Source organism: Arachis duranensis, chromosome 10 (genome assembly GCF_000817695.3).
Source record: "Arachis duranensis cultivar V14167 chromosome 10, aradu.V14167.gnm2.J7QH, whole genome shotgun sequence".
NCBI classification, from domain to species: Eukaryota; Viridiplantae; Streptophyta; class Magnoliopsida; order Fabales; family Fabaceae; genus Arachis; species Arachis duranensis.
Genome location: NC_029781.3, coordinates 92688635 through 92705920, shown reverse-complemented (window position 1 = coordinate 92705920; position 17286 = coordinate 92688635). Strand labels below are relative to the sequence as shown.

Here is a 17286-nt window from a genome sequence, read left to right as displayed (position 1 = left end):
AATATGCTTAAACCCCTGCTAATTTAATTATCGGAATCCTTTGCAAGTACCACCCCCAACTTCTCACGAGGAACTTGGATGGAGGCACCTCGATACCAGCAGAAGTCGAATGCTACCTCAAAAAGAGTCTGAACCTCACGTCTAGGCCCAAAAGCCACCCAGTTTCAGGTAACCCTCGAAATCATTTTATATGTTAATTATTAATTATATAGTAAAAATGTATAGTAATTGTTTTTAGATTTTATTTTAATTTTATACTCACTTATATTTAAATTAATTATATTTTTTATTAATTATATAATTACTTTTTTTTACTATTTATATTTTTATTTATGTGGGATCGATTCTACTGGTTCAACCAATAACTCATCGGTTAAACCAATAAATCAATAAATTAGTAGAGTGACTGGTTCGGATTTGACAACTATGTCTTCATCTCTCCGAAGGACATTGCTCTTCCTTCTCTCTGAGATAGAAAAGAGGAGACAAATCCTAGCATTCACCACCACTGCCGCTCTTCTCACTGTCGTTGTCACACCATCGTCTGGTTGTCCTCCACCGTCCCCTCTACAGTATTCTCCAACGCCTCTGCTCATTCGCCAACTTCTTCATGTCGCATCGCCAGCTCCTATTTGGCAGTTCGTCGCCCATCGTCTATGGTTGTCTGTTGTACGTCGTTGTCGGCATTCTCGCTCCTTCTCCCTCATACTCTGCTCACTTCTCAGATCAAAGGTAATCTATGTTTTCTTGATTTTATTTTTGTTTTAATTTCTTTCTTATCCCTATTTTCTCTGTCATCTTGCTTAGTTTATCGAGATTCATACTCTGATCACTACTCATTCGATAATGGCTATTTTCTCTCTTATTTTTTTAATTGTTGTTCAGACTTCAGATTCAGAGAGGTTCCGCTTCTTTGCTTGCTTGGATCAGTATGGTTTAGGGTACTCATTTTCCTGAATGATTTGAAGCAGAAGTTAAGTGGACCAATTTAATCTTGCTTGTTTTTTGAGATAATTTAATCTCTTTTGTTAACCTAATTTAATCTTGCTCACAGCAAATCCCAATTATTCAAGAAGATTTTTTTATGAGTGTTAAAATTATGATAGCAATAGATGTCAATAGTTTTTTTTTTAATCTTGCACTGTTTGGATAGTATATTTGTTTGCAATTTTCTTTTGCGTCTTTTTGAATGATCAAAAGCTATGATGATGAATTTTGTAGCATTAGTATGCTTATTCTCCTTCTTCTTCTCCTTTGTTTGGGACATACATAGTAAGATACTGAAGGTTCTTGATGGCCTAGAGAAGGGAGTTGAATCTAATGGCCTTCTTTTAAACTTGACTAATTAATCATCAACCTAGAAAATGAAAATGAGTTTCTATTCAGACTGCGAGATGGATTATGCAGGAGATAATTTCATTTTGTCTCATAACAATCAAAAATAGAAACAAAGCAAGAAAAAAGGAAATGACTCACATGTATCCTGGTTCAGCTACCTTGTGCAATGTAGCCTATATCCAGTCTCCACCACAACAGAAGTGAAATTTTCACTATCTTTTCAAGTATTATATACACCAATTTCCAAGGATTCAAACTAATCCTATCAGAGACAAACCAAACTTTTACCTAAACTTGATTTGGCTAGGTTCACTCTCTAAACTTACAACATACTAAGTGCTCACCCAACTTACCAAGGGATACATCTCAAATACAAGATACAAAATAGAAATACAATCAAAAGAGACATGACATAAATCTTGGCTTTTCTCTCCAAGTACCTTTCTGTGCCTTTTCTCTCAATAGTTTTTTTCTTAATGCCTCTCATATATGCTTTTTTCCATTAAAGTAAAACAAAAAAGATAAAACATTCAAACAAAATATGCAATGATAAATCATGAAGGAGATGGTGTAGAACAGCTCTGAAGTTATAGGATGAATCGGATTCAACTCTCTCATATGTAGCTCTCCATCTTGGCGAAATATTCCTTTAATTTAGAAACACTGTTTAAAACATTGAGCAAGAATAGTAGAGAAGTTCTCAATGAAACCAGATTTTAGTTCACTCTGTGGTGCACGAAATTGTGATCATCAATGGCGCCATCAACATGGTACGCTCAATTGCAATCTTAACTCTTTATCACAACTTCGCACAACTAACCAGCAAGTGTACTGGGTCGTTCAAGTAATAAACCTTACGCGAGTAAGGGTCGATCCCACGGAGATTGTTGGTATGAAGCAAGCTATGGTCACCTTGTAAATCTCAGTCAGGCATAATCAAATGGTTATGGATGACATACGAATAAAGCATAAAATAAAGATAGAGATACTTATGTAATTCATTGGTGAGAACTTCAGATAAGCGTATGGAGATGCTTTGTCTCTTTCGTCTCTCTGCTTTCCTACTGTCTTCATCCAATCCTTCTTACTCCTTTCCATGGCAAGCTGTATGTAGGGTTTCATTGTTGTTAATGGCTACCTCCCATCCTCTCAGTGAAAATGTTCAACGCACCCTGTCACGGCACGGCTAATCATCTATCGGTTCTCAATCAGGTTAGAATAGAATCCAGTGATTCTTTTGCGTCTGTCACTAACGCCCAGCCTTCAGGAGTTTGAAGCTCGTCACAGTCATTCAATCATTGAATCCTACTCAGAATACCACAGACAAGGTTTAGACCTTCCGGATTCTATTGAATGCCGCCATCAGTTCTAGCTTATACCACGAAGATTCTGATTAAGGAATCCAAGAGATAAACATTCAAGCCTTATTTGCTTGTAGAACGGGAGTGGTTGTCAGGCACGCATTCATAAGTGAAAATGATGATGAGCGTCACATAATCATCACATTCATCAAGTTCTTGAGTGCAAATGAATATCTTAGAACAAGAATAAGCTGAATTGAATAGAAGAACAATAGTAATTGCATTAATACTCGAGGTACAGCAAAGCTCCACACCTTAATCTATGGTGTGTAGAAACTCCACCGTTGAAAATACATAAGTGATAATAGTGATCATTGGCTTCGGCCTCAGAGAGGGAACCAGAAGAACCAAGATGAGAACACAATAGCAAAAGGTCCTATATGTAGAGAACTAGTAGCCTAGGGTTTACAGAAATGAGTAAATGACATAAAAATCCACTTCATAACGCCGTTGAGAGCGTGCCAATTGGGCTTCTGTAGCTCCAGAAAATTCGCTTCGAGTGCAGAGAGGTCAGAATCCAACAGCATCTGCAGTCCTTTTTAGTCTCTGAATCAGATTTTTGCTCAAGTCCCTCAATTTCAGCCAGACAATACCTGACATCACAGAAAAACACACAAACTCATATTAAAGTCCAGAAAAGTGAATTTTAACTAAAAACTAATAAAAATATACTAAAAACTAACTAAAACATACTAAAAACATACTAAAAACAATGCCAAAAAGCGTATAAATTATCCGCTCATCACTCTGCTTACCCAAAACTAAAGTTGATTTTCCCTTTTTTTATGGAGTTCAGTTGCCAAGGCTAGGGTTTGCTGAACTAAGTCAACTCATTGAATCTTGAACCAGCTAAAGTATTCTCTTTCTTTTCATCAATCAGACTATAAAATCGGGGATTGAGATCAGAGTTAAGCAACGTAGAAGAGAGATGAGTAACATCAACTTCATTGATTTGGGTTCCTTAATGAGTTTTCCAAATCCAAACTCTTAATATGGTGCTTTGGCTCCAAGTTTCAATATCAACTATTAATTTACAGCAGAACAAAGTAGCTTTTACTGTCTTCTTGTTACCCAAAATGCTTGTGCAGAGAGAAGGTAAAATCAACAAGTAATTGACTTGCATGTTAATGAAAATCTTTTACCTATTTTTTCTGATTTTGCTTGACTTGAGCATATTGATTTTGGCTCCATTTTGATTTGACATATCCTCCAAGATTTACTTTTTTTCCTTCTTTGATGATAGATAGAAAAAGTGAACCCCTCTTTTCTTCTTTGTGCCTTACCTGAAGCCACAAAGCTCCACCTGCATCACATTAATTTTCTTTTCTCTTCATAAAACAAGTGAACTGAGTTGTGGACTTGGTCCCAATGAGCAGCCTTGGATGCACATATTTCTTCTTATTGGGTTGTTGGTTTTCTTTATTTGGGTTGCACAATAAAATTTGGGCTTGAGATGGTGAGGCTCTAGCTTCAATAGCTTATAGAACTCTTATTTCCTTTGATTAAAGATTAGCAACTTTGTTTCTCAAAATTATTACTACCCAAATTGAGTTGGACATAGTGCAGCATCGTTGAATCTCAATGTATATTTTTGTTAGATTTGTCAAATATCATATAGGCCTGCATAATCAATACTCACATCAAACAAATTTTTGAACTTTCAACCCAACCGAATATCTATTTGTCATCACCAAAAATATAATTAATGTTTCCTAAACTCAATAGATACTTTTAAAGACTCTGATTAATAAAACTTAAGTTGTCTTCCAATTATAATTTACAAATTCTTACTAGGTTTTGTTCAAAGCCTTCGATTCAATTTAGTTTAGAGTTATTTGTTATTAAAGAAGTCACATTTAAAATTCTTTTTTCTTTACTTTCCTTTTTCTTTACTTATCTTGTTTCAGTGGGTGCTAACACTCATGAATTAGCCTCTTAAGTTAAAAACTCGGATTTCTGTACAATCAGTTCCTATATTCTTTTAACTACAATATATAATTGGGATTCATTTTTACAAGTTCATTGATATAAGTTTTCTTTAGCCTCTTGCGTAACTTGAAGAATGTAGTTCCATCATAGTGTATAATCTTTAATGTTTGCTACTTTCTTATATCTGGCTTTATTGTTGAAATAATTTAATATATTACAGATTTATTAAGATCATAATACTTTAGTTAATAAAATGCTTTAAATTTATATGATATTTTAAAATTTATATTAAATTATAATTATTTTTTAGTGTGTTTATTTATTATTTTATTATAAAATAGTTATTCCGGTTGAACTACGATTTAATTAATTGGACTAATAAATTAGTAAACTAATAACTAAAATGATTCAATGACCAATCTTATTTTCAAAATTTTGTTAAACTCAACTGCATAGGAATCTTGTTTGGTTTAGAAATTAGGGATTCATTAGAAATGGGTTCTGGTTAGCTAGTTAAAAAACTAGTATTTATAAAATCAGAACCCAAATAGAAAAAGATTAAAATTTATAAGTTGTTTGAAAAAATCGGTTATTTTAAATCTAGTTATGATTCTTTAAATGGTTAATTAGCTTTTTGTTTTTCTTTTTTACGAATGAAGCTCTGTTTACAAAATGTTAAGCTATTTTAATGAAAAAAGTTGAAGCTAATATATATAGTTTAATTTTGATGTAATGATGTATTTTGAAGTATTGAATTTAAAAATAGATTTTAAATTAATTTTTATTATATATAGTTTTAGTATGGATTTACAAAAAATTATATGACAATTCAAATGAGAAGTTTTGTAATTATTCTTAGAGTTTGTTTGAAAATCATTTAATATAAGAAAATAATTTTATTTCTTTTAAGAAAATAATTTATTTCTATTTGAAATTTAATTCTATGATTTAAAATGACTATAATATATTAATAAAATAGAATTCAAATTTGATGAGTGTGTGAGTGAATTTGGAAATCAAAATTCTTTTAGTTTGATTTATAAATGAAGTAAAAATGAGAATTAAAATCTTTTAAAAAATTTAAATCTGTTGTAAAAATTTTTGCTCTGAAATCGTTTTTGAAGAAGAAGCAGCAGCAGAAGATGAGGAGGAGACAGAGAAAGAGTTCTGAAATATGCATAAGGTGTACTTCAACGAATTTTGGGTGTATTTCTTAAATCTTTTCGATGTATTTTTGTAATCCTTTTGGTGTATTTCTGTAATCCTTTGGGTGTATTTCTATAATCGTTTGGGTGAATTCCTGTGACCTCTTGGGTGTATTTCTGTAATCGTTGAGGTGTATTTCTGTAATCGTTTGGGTGTATTTTTGAAGTTCCATTATCTTCAAATTTGGCAAAAAAATTGTTTTCATGGAGGAAGAAGAAGAAGAGTCGTTCATAATGCATAGTGAGTAGTGCGCTTTGGAAACAGGAAGTTGTTGAATAACGTGCGTTTTATTTACTCTTGAATGTAGAAGTATGTAATGCGTTAATTAAGTGTAATGCGTGTGTTTTATTGGACTTGTAAGACTTGTAAGCCAAAAAGACTTGTATGTGTAGCAGGCCTCTATTATATAAGTTAGAAAAAAGGATTTAGATCCTCTAAATTTTGAATATCACTTTAGACAATAAAGTGTGATTTTTTACCATTTATTTTATAGGTGAGACCAAGAGTAAATATGAGAGAGAAACTAGGGCTGCACATGGATTGGATAATATCCGCATATCCGCGGTAATTATCCGCATCCGATCTAAATTTTGCGGATATTATCCAATCCGCACTGTGTTAGGATCGGATTGCGGATTTGGCAGTGATATTCGCGGATCTGATCCGCAAATCCGTATATCTGCACATCACATATAAATAGCATAGTTTAAGAAAGTAAACCCTAATATGATATGAATTTTAGTATGTTATTTTATGAGCTTTATGATATTTTGTTTTAAATTTTTTATGTTGTACTTCAACTTAGAATAATTAAACTTAAATTTTGTATTATTATTTTGTTTTTGTTTTTCAAGAGAACTATTATTGATAATATTTTAGGAGTAAATAGGCTTAAACAGATAAAAAATAAATTTTCTGGATATTTTTTGTAAAAACAACCAAATAGAATCTTAAAATAGTTTTTTTGAATTATGCGGATATACCCGATATCCGATCCGGGATATCCGATCCGCATCGGATCGGATCGTATCCAACCTAAAAAAATGCGGATATAGTATCCGATCCGATCCATGTGCAGCCCTAGGAGAAACTATCAAAAAGTAAAAGATCACACTTTACTCTCTAAAATAAAAATTTAAAATTTAGAAGATTTAAATTTTAAAAATATATGAGAAATACTATTTATAGTCAAGAATCAAACTTTTAGCTAAAAGTACAACTCTTATATTTATAACAAAGTCATTTATTTTTAATTATTCCAAAAAAAAATTAACTCTTGACTAAATTCACTAAATTCTAATTTTTAACATTCTAAAATCAAAATAAGCTTTAATTTTCCATTCCTCCCAATTTTGTATTCATGAACTAGTAAATTGATGAACTAGTAACTTAAATGATCGGTCCGATTTTCAGAACTTGCTGGTTACGTCTTGGCTTTCACCTGCTCTGTTGCCTGCCACCCCGGCTGAATCTGCGATCCAATCACCTCACCTATGGCCGTCGATGACAAGTGGTGCGTCGTCACCGGAGGTCGCGGCTTCGCCGCCCGCCACCTGGTGGAAATGTTGATCCAAGACAACACCTACTTCGTTCGCATCGCCGATCTCGGAGCCACTATCGAACTCGAACCGTCCGAACAACTCGGGACACTAGGCCAAGCCTTGAGCTCTGGTCGCGCCCAATACGTCTCTCTCGATCTTCGTAACAAGGAACACGTCCTCAAAGGTTACCTCTCCTAACTACTTCAATGTCGTTTATCAACACGTATGGTGTTTAACGGCGTCGTTTCTCGTTGCAGCATTGGAAGGTTGTGAGACTGTTTTCCACATGGCTGCTCCAAACTCATCCATTAACAACTATCAGCTTCATCATTCTGTCAATGTCCAAGGTAAAATGCTCAATCTTATGTTCGTTTTTCTTCATGGAATGCCAACTGTTTGATGGAACGTTTGAAAGAAAAGTAACTGACACTGAGATTTTTGTTTCGCAAGGAACACAGAATGTCATTGATGCTTGTGTTCAACTTAGAGTGAAGCGGCTTGTTTACACCAGCTCATCTAGTGTTGTATTTGATGGCGTTCATGGAATTCATAATGGAAAGGAATCAATGCCCTATCCACCTAAGGTACCTGCCATAACTACTCTCTATGTTTCTTGTAACATGAGATAATGCATACATTTTGAATACTGGCTTGGTGGATGGTGCATTTTATATTATATTTTTGGCGACTTGAAATGTTGCTCAATCTTGTTAACCTGTTCTTTATGTAATTGGCACGGTCCTAAACTGAGTTTTGCACTGCTTTCAGCATAATGATCATTATTCTGCCACTAAAGCTCAGGGTGAGGCTTTGGTTTTGAAGGCTAATGGAACTAGTGGGCTCCTGACTTGCTCGCTACGTCCTAGTAGCATTTTTGGGCCTGGTGATAGACTGATGGTGCCTTCGTCAGTTGATGCTGCCAAGGCAGGGAAAACCAAGGTAAATATTGCTGTACCTTCTAATTCTGTAGATATGGTTTTGTGTGTGTGACTGTTTCTGGCATCATCATTGTACTTTGTGTTCATGTAGCAATTTGAGTATGGGCTATAGAACACATTTTTGTAGTTTTTGCGTGATTTAGGCAGGCTTAATATTTATTAGGTCTGTTCTATGCTTTTATATCCTATCCCCTTTGTGCTGAGCAGAATGAGAACAGTTGGCAATTAACTTGACTTTACTGCTTTGTGGAGCCCTGTAGCTTATGCTATGGCATACTCAGTCATACTTCCTGACTCTTAATGTGAGTTTCTGCTGAAGGCTATGCTTTGCACTGCATATGTAATGAGTGTCCTAGTAAATTTTGGTACTCTCCTTCAATAGCTAATTAATCTGGACAGTTAATCTTGAGTGGGACATAGCTTGCTGATTCAAATTATCCATGAATCGAAAGAAATTGGCTTGTTGCAAATAATAGAAAACCATTGTGCTTCCTGAAATAAAGATGGATTTGAACAGAGCAGTATGCACATGTAACTTATTACCAGAAAATTTCATCAAGTCTTTAATTCTTTAATTTATAATTCTCTCTTGAACAGTTCATTATTGGTGATGGCAATAACATGTATGATTTCACTTATGTTGGAAATGTGGCTCATTCCCATTTATGTGCTGACCGAGCTCTGGCTTCAGAGGGGGAAGTTTCAAAAAAAGCTGCAGGAGAGGTACCTTTGGAAGATTCTGTCATTACAGTTTTTGGTATATAAATATTTGTTTAATTATGTAAATGAAGATTAAACATGGACATCTTAGAAGGTGGTGATGATGATCCTGCTCTATTGTCGATGGGTTGTTAGTTATTCATAGGTGTACATTCTTTTGGAAACCACAGTTGCTAACATGATGATGAGTTGATGATACATTCAAAGGTAGATTTCTTCTTTTGGGTGGGTGAATGACAAGACCTAGAAAATATACGTTTCAGCAAAGACATTATGTTTGTCCTAGTTAGTTTGTTTGATTCTAATTTAAACAAATTATTCATTTCATGAAAGATTCATTAGGCATTTGCATACTGAAGGAGGGGGTGGGGAAGGAACTTGGTTATTAGCACGATTAGGTAGGAATTTAGCAGTTTCTGTAGTGTTTTCGTGCTGAAGTTTTTTTCCCCCTGTTTCCTGTAGGCATATTTCATAACAAATATGGAACCTATAAAATTTTGGGAATTCATGTCACTTATTCTAGAAGGTCTCGGATATGAAAGGTATACTATGAATCATTTGATATTTCTTGCTCTCATTTTGCTTATGCTATCTTTTGAATGTAAGATCTCATTTTTTTTATTGTGACCCTCTGGATGTAAAAGTAAAGTTTCTCAATTCATGTCAATGAAAATTAGCATTGGTCCATTATTTGCGAAAAATACAAATAAGAAAATACTCAAAAAGAAATATTTACTATCACAATGTAGACTTCTAGTTAAATCCTAATCAAATACTTATGCTAAAATAAGAAAAATATACAACAAAAAAACCTTATTCCACTAGGTCGGGTTGACTATATGAATCAAATAACATCATTGTGCCTTATCATGTATCATGTTTGCGGTGAGATAGTTTATACAGAGATGTCGCTTGACCACTTTATGTAGAGCCCTTTTAGGTCGTCGTCTACCTCTAACAACTGGTTTATCTACTATCTGATCCACCATTCTCACTAGATGCTCTATTGGCCTTCTCTTCACATGTCCAAACCACCTAAAATGAGATTCCACAATCTTTTCAACAATGGGAGCTACTCCAACTTTTTCTCTCATATCCTTGTTCCTTATTACATCCATACGCGTATGACTGCTCAAGTGTTTATCCATTGAAGCATACTCCTTTGAGTCACATTGAATTTAAGTTCATGGTCACTTTTTGCCGGTCAACACTCTGTTCATACAACATAGTTGGTCTAATGGCAGTGCGATAAAATGTACCCTTAAGTTTTAGACGTACTTTTTTTGTCACATGTAAAAATTGAAGCACTCTGCCATTTTGACCAACCTCCTTGAATTCTATGATTTACACCGTCATCTATTTCTCCATTGTCTTGAATAATACCACCAAGATACTAAAATCTCTTGTGGTATAATATCTTTTCCGATTTTCACTTCTGTGTAAGTCTTTCCCCTTCCGCTGCTAAACTTGCATTCTATATACTCCATCTTAGTGTGACTTATGCGCGAACCATGTACTTTCTCTACAAGTCCAACTTCTCATTCAATTCTTCTTGCTATTCTCCCAAAGACGATGTCATCCGTGAAAGGTGTGCTCCATGGTACAAGTTCTTGAATATGCGTGGTAAGCACTTCCAACACAAGTGTGAAAAGATATGGGCTTAGAGATAACCCTTGGTGTAATCATACACCAACAGAAAATTATTCTGTTACACCATATTGGGTTTCACATCAATTGTTGTAACCCCATCGTATACGTCCTTAATTACGTGAATATATGTAATTCTTACTCTCTTCCTATCATATGCTTTTTTTCAAGTTAATAAAAACCACATATAGATTCTTTTGTTACTTCAAAGCCTCTCCATCATTCTCCTTAACAACTGTATAGCCTTTATGGTATATCTTACTAGGATAAAGACCAAACTCCAAATTCCGAAACCTGAGTCTCTTGTTTCAACCTTTACCCTATCACCCTTTCCCACAGCTGCATAGTTGGCTCATGAGCTTGATCCTTCTATAGTTTTCACAACTTTGTATATTTCCCTGATTCTTGTAGATAAGGACTAAAATGCTCTTCCTCCATTTGTTTGACATCTCTTAGACCTTAAAATATTTTTAAAGAGTTTAGCTAACCAACAGGCGCTTTTTCTTCCTAAACTTTTCTAAACTTCAATAGGGATATTAACCAGGCTCACTGCTCTACCATTCTTCATCCCTTTTAGAGTCTCCTTAACTTCAAAATCCCGAATTTTTTTATAGTAAATGAAGTTTTGGTCCTCCTCCCTTGTTTGTAACCAACCTGAGCACGAAAGAGTCTTATGTCCATCATTAAATAACTTGTGAAAGTAGCTCTTCCATCTTTTGTTGATATTCTCGTTTGTGGCGAAAACTTCACCATTATTGTCCTTAATGCACTTAACTTGATCCAAATTTATATTCTTTCTTTCTTGACCCTTCACTATCTTGTAAATGCATCTTTCCCATCTTACATACCCAAAGAAAAGATTGATAAAACTCTAATAAACTCTCTTTCTTGCTTCACTTACCTCCACTTTTGTCTCATTCTTAACCGACTTATACTTATTCCAATTTTCCACATTGCGGCATAAAAACCATACTTTAAAACATTCCCTCTTCATGTTTACCTTCTCTTGCACACTTGTCGACCACCATGATTCTTTATCTCTAGCTCCATTACCTCTAGTCTCTTTGTTTGTCACCTTTCATCAGCCACCTCCTAGTCCTTGGGTTCCTTTTTTGTCTACTTCTCCACACATTTCGTTGAACACACAAATCCATAATTAGCACCCTATGTTAGGTAGTCAAACTCTCTCGCAGGATAATTTTGCAGTTAGTACAAAATTTTTTGGTCGGATTTTTTTTAACACCCTATGTGCTGTTCATCCTACATGACCTCTGCCCTGTTAATAATACAACCATTCTGGCAAACCATCAGCTTGTCACTAAAATTTTGTGACACCACATACTCAGACAAAAACTACTTGCTATTTGTTCAATAATGTGGAAAGTGCAACCCTATGCTGAGCATAGGTCTGAAGTTGCTATTAAATAAGGATATGGGATTATTGGAAATTTTCATCTTATCATAGCTGTTATTTGGTATTCTTTCAATTTTTAATTATAATCAGATAAAATTCCTTTCTGTGACCTCTCTTTTTGTGGGATTGTTCACTGCTGCTCTGGTTTTTCTTTTATATGTTAATGTGAATGTTGGTTTCTACTTTTCTATCATTATTAATAAATAATAATTTCTATATCTCTTATAGTTAAATTGAAAAGAAATATGGGATATAGTTTTGCTTATCCCACCAAAAAACTGTAAAAGTATAGTCATGGCTCTATCAATTCCTTTTTTCTGTTAGCTGAGTTCATTTAGTTTGCAGGCCAAGAATAAAGATCCCTGCCTTTGTTCTCATGCCAATTGCACTATTGGTGGAGTATACATATAAGCTGCTAGGTCCATATGGTATGAAGGTGCCTCAGTTAACACCTTCAAGAGTAAGACTCCTATCTTGCAACAGAACTTTTGATTGCTCAAAAGCAAAGGAGCGCCTTCGATATGAACCCATCGTAACGCTAAAGGTTTTGTGATATTTCTTGATTTTATTATGCATTGAATATTTTGGTTTATTGTTATGTAGAACCTTTGTGTCGTTTCTAAGTTTATGTATATCCTTTGTGATCTATATTCCTTGCAATCTTGGCACATTGATAAAATAAAGTAATGTTCAATTCTGTAATTCCACTCATTGATAATATTGAGTTAATATCATTAACTTGAAGTCAACTATTGGACTTGACTTGTAAAATATATGGTGTTTTATTGCACAAAGGTTCATGTTTTTATGGTGGTGAGTATAGATGCTAGTCCTAGTTGTTGCCTGGTGTTTCATTTCTAGTGTGATTGCATTTTTTTTTCTCTACAGGAGGGTTTGCGGAGGACGATTGATTCATTTTCACACTTGAGGGCTGAAAATCAACTTAAGGCCAAAAGGGAAGGGGTCTCGAAAGCTTCAATATATCTTGGGAGTGGAAGAGGTATGAATAATCAACTACAATCCATTTAACTTATTTGATTGGAAACTCTGGATATGCTGATTTGTTTAATGCTGTTTTTGGTTTGTTGTAAAAGAAATCTGAAAGGCAAATATTCATTTTCAAAAGACAAATAAACTTCAGGAAATCATGACTGCTAATGTGGCATTTAGCCTCAAACCCGTGGGCCAGTCTTCATAAAATCCTTCTATTCTATATAGGTCTATGTTGATATGAAGCATTGCATTTTACCTTTGTAATTTCTTATTGATGTGAAAGTGCAAAGAACAAGTGTTGGAACTTAGAAGTTCCAACTTAGAGTTGGTATTCTAACTCAATCCATTATCATAATCTATTAAATGGTAATGGTTTCATATCGCTTTTACTTAATATACAAACACAACACTGTTACCGTGGTGATGGGAGTGATTTTGCAATTTACTTTTATCTATCTATTGGTTATAACTTGTAACTGATGTACTTATTTGCAGTTGCTGACACATTGCTTTGGAAGGACAGAAAGCAAACGTTCACCACATTGTTAGTCTTGATTGCAATATACTTAAGCTTCATTGCACCCGGGAATACTTTCATTACTGCTCTCTCAAAGCTTCTGTTGTTTACATCGATCTTTTTATTCATTCATGGGATTCTACCGGCAAAAATGTACGTATACTATTTACTGTTCAGTGTTTAGTTGTCAATTACATGATGATATTGATATGTGTGAAGCTCACCCAATAGTGAATGATATATATAATTTGTAACCATGAAGATGATTGTTTTGAAGCTTTGTAGTCCAGCTTCCAATGGGAAGATAAATGCTAACTATCTCTTGTACTCATGTATATGAAGATTGGGGTACACTGTTCAGAAAATGCCCAAATCCTGGTTTCACTTATCGGAAGACATGTCACATCAACTTGCTGTCTCCGTGGTATCAGTATGGAATATTCCTATGAATGTTTTGAAATCCCTTGCACAAGGGACCGAGTGGATGCTATTCTTTAAGGTACCTAAACTGCATTGCATTTTCCCCCTTGCCATTGCTTGCTGCTGCAACACGTATGGAATAATACAAGATGCATTTAGTGATCTACAACTTAAGTTGTGAAATTTGCTGAAAAAGTGAAGGCCTTAATTTTGGAACTGTCATTTCAAAATTTCATGTATGTTAGATTTTGATAATGGGGAGGATTAGAATTAGATATCCAGATTACTTCAATTTACTGAGGATAAAGTTTCTCAAGTATCTAGTGCGCTGAAATATCTTTGCCTTGATCAATAGGTTGTTCTCTCTTCGCTCCTTCTTAGCTTCTTTGGTGCATTTTCACTTCAGAACTTATATAAGATAGGTATATGCTCTCTCTCTCTTTCTGACAAATTTTGCACATGTATGTACCATTTGCTTGCACAAAAAATTATACTGCTAGACTTGCCTCCACTTAAAATGATTGAAGCTATTCATACTACATGCTTCACACTTGTATTTGTTTATTATGAGTGAACTATAAACTATTTATAGGCAATTCTAAATTGCTGCCATACCCATACCGGGTAATTACCTACTAGTGGTGCTACTTATCAACTAAGTATTACAATAAACAAATACTTTCTAAATATAAATTACTTTTCATAAAACATCAATCATGCACTTTAAATATGAGAATCTAAAAAATTTAATTTTTCATTACTTTTATTGTGCATTTATTAAAGAAAATTTTTTTAAAAGTTTATATTCAAAGTAATCTGAACAAGTGCCCTAAGGGCACTAGTTAGCAAAACCTTTAAAATATATGTGATTTGCGAGTAAAGTAATATTAACGTGTTTGAATCTGCAGTTCCTTGATGGTAAATTGGTAATGAATAATGATGATAGTTTCTCTTTTTCTTGTCATTTACAGGACTTACCACTGCATTTATTGCTTTCTATATTTATGAAAAGAAGGAGGAAGAAATTGATGACTTATTCATAAAAGCACTTTCTTTTGGGTGCAAATTGAAATCTGATGCCATAAGGAAGTTCCTTCCTTCTAAGAAGAGTGAGTGATAGCTTGTAACCCCTAGTTTTTTCTTGGATAAGGGGGATGAGCACTATCTCAAGTTGTGTATGCTGTGGAGTTCATTGTATGATTGTACAATACTGGGATTCTTTTATTTATATTCAACTAACCTATAAAATGTTAGTATTTATTTGTTAAAAGTTCTTAAGCTGGTTTGGAATTCAAAATTAGAATGCGTAGCAATTTCTCTACTAGAGACATGATGTAGCATTCTTGGACTAGAAAATGTATAGCTTGATTAGTTTCTTTATTTTAATCTGATTGCTTCGGCATTTAAATTTCTTTAATTTCTTTGGTAGAAGACGTTTAAATATCTAAATGATATATTCATCATTTGTGCTAAACCCATGTTTATTATGACTTTGTGAGCAAAATTGTAAAACCATGAGCTGGGAATAGAAAGAGTTGTGAGACGCTCTGATATTCAAAGTATTTCTAATGTCAAATTGATTCTTAGGTTCTTAATATGGGAGATTTAAGTTCTTGTTAATGTAACCTGTTTAACCAATTTGGATTGCTCTAGTAGTTAGTTCACTAGTCTACTTAATCAAATGTTAAGAGTTTGAATTCTGTTTTATCCACACAGCAATCAATTGGTTAGCGACAAATTCTTAAATAGAGTTTCTATTTGTGACGGAGTAGTCTTCGGTCTCCTGAATTGAAGGATACCGTGGCGTGAAGAAACCAAAAGAGTTCTTGTTATCCATTTAACTCTTTTGTATTAAATTTGGGAAAACAAATTGTTATATAACATATTTTTATATTAAAATATATTTTATTCAAATTTCATTAAAACTAAATTGACTTTATAAAACCAAGTAATATTTTTTTTGAGTTAGTGTACGGCAGATATAATACGTATGCATATTTAAAGGTTGGTATTTTGAGGGTTATTTGAAAAGGATGGATTGGATTTGCACGTGATGTCCAGACGCTTTCTAGTGAAAGGTTCAACGTCTTCCATTGCAGGAAGGAAGCCGTTCCGAGTTCCTCGTGAGGAGGTGGAAAGTGGTTCCTACAAAAGACTCTGATAATAAGGATTTTAGACAGTTTTTAGTAGATTGAATTCGGAGTATACTTGAGGGTGTTAGTGTATTTACAATAGTAGAGGTAGAGTCACTAACCACTTTTTAGAATGGCTCCAACTTTAATGCTGGATAACCGATTCCTTTTGTTAGAGAAGTCTTTGAGATCTCCTTTTAGATGAGTAGAAGAGATTATAGGAGTTAGTTACTGCTTTGGGTAAGTATGGCTTATATAACATCGTCGTGTCCAACCTTTTATGAGGTCGGGCGAATGTCGATCCGGCTGATGACTGTTGATTAGGCTTTGCTTACTTTGGGCCTAGCTAAGTAGTGGGTCAAAGTATGAACAATTGATGGATCGAACGACATTATTGTGCCCTATCTATTTTTATTATATAAAAGTTGATACCTAAGTTTTTCTATATTGTGTTTAAGTTATATTTCTTTCTAACGATGCCATTCAGCAATTTTGCTTATTTGGCAAAACTTGAAAATCAACCAATCATCTTTTAGTAAACGATTTAAAAAGAATAAAATAAAAAAATTCTTATCTATTATTATTCAATTAAAACATAGAATACTAATTAAATATAATAAATATACATTAAAAGTATAATAATAATAATAATTATAAAAATTTTCAATTACAAATAATGAAATTCTATAACTTATACATGTTAATACTTTTACTATTACATTAGTTGGTCTACTTATGCATGTTACATAAGACTCTACTACTCTTTATTTCTTAATTTCTCGAACCAATTAGCGAAAACTCCTTCAAGTAAGTTTAAATTTGTCACTTTTTTTTACTAAATACATTCAAATATATCATGATTATAAAATTAATGCATAATATTTTTGTATTTTTTGTATTTTTCATTCTCATTCATTTTTCTAAACCCAAGTAAGTTTAAATTTGGCACATCTCCTTACTAGGTATATTCAAATATATCATGATTATAAAATTAATTTATATTTTTGATGTTTTTTATTCTCATTCATTTTTTTTAAATTTGTTTCTTTAATTACTTGCAACCCAAAAAACACCATATGAAAAGACAAAATATGACAACTAAAAAAATATAAATATAAAAGTAATACATA

The 17286-nt window shown here is 33.6% G+C and overlaps 1 protein-coding gene across 2 annotated transcripts; it reads left to right on the top strand.

Moving 5' to 3' along the window:
• Window positions 1-7193: 7193 nt before the first annotated feature.
• LOC107470953 (3beta-hydroxysteroid-dehydrogenase/decarboxylase) lies at window positions 7194-15441 on the top strand. 2 transcript variants are annotated; one of them, XM_016090379.3, is made up of 12 exons: window positions 7194-7559; window positions 7633-7722; window positions 7826-7959; window positions 8144-8314; window positions 8911-9036; window positions 9496-9575; window positions 12440-12638; window positions 12983-13094; window positions 13583-13757; window positions 13947-14103; window positions 14380-14446; window positions 14996-15441. In XM_016090379.3, exons 1-12 carry the CDS (start codon window positions 7328-7330, stop codon window positions 15139-15141), a joined length of 1689 nt encoding a protein of 562 aa, XP_015945865.1. In that variant the 5' UTR covers window positions 7194-7327; the 3' UTR covers window positions 15142-15441. The 2 variants fall into 2 exon arrangements, with proteins under 2 accessions (XP_015945865.1, XP_052110862.1); XM_052254902.1 differs by lacking the exon at window positions 7194-7559 and having other exon boundaries at window positions 7637-7722; window positions 7834-7959.
• The last annotated feature ends 1845 nt before the right edge of the window (window positions 15442-17286 follow it).

What these genes read in the sequence shown, in the direction of transcription:
- LOC107470953 (XM_016090379.3), top strand. Translation starts at nt 7,328, where the DNA reads ATGGCCGTCGATGACAAGTGGTGCGTCGTCACCGGAGGTCGCGGCTTC. An exon ending in CAAAAAAAGCTGCAGGAGAG is followed by an intron (nt 9,037 to 9,495) that starts GTACCTTTGGAA and finishes TGTTTCCTGTAG; the next exon opens with GCATATTTCATAACAAATAT. An exon ending in AACCCATCGTAACGCTAAAG is followed by an intron (nt 12,639 to 12,982) that starts GTTTTGTGATAT and finishes TTTTCTCTACAG; the next exon opens with GAGGGTTTGCGGAGGACGAT.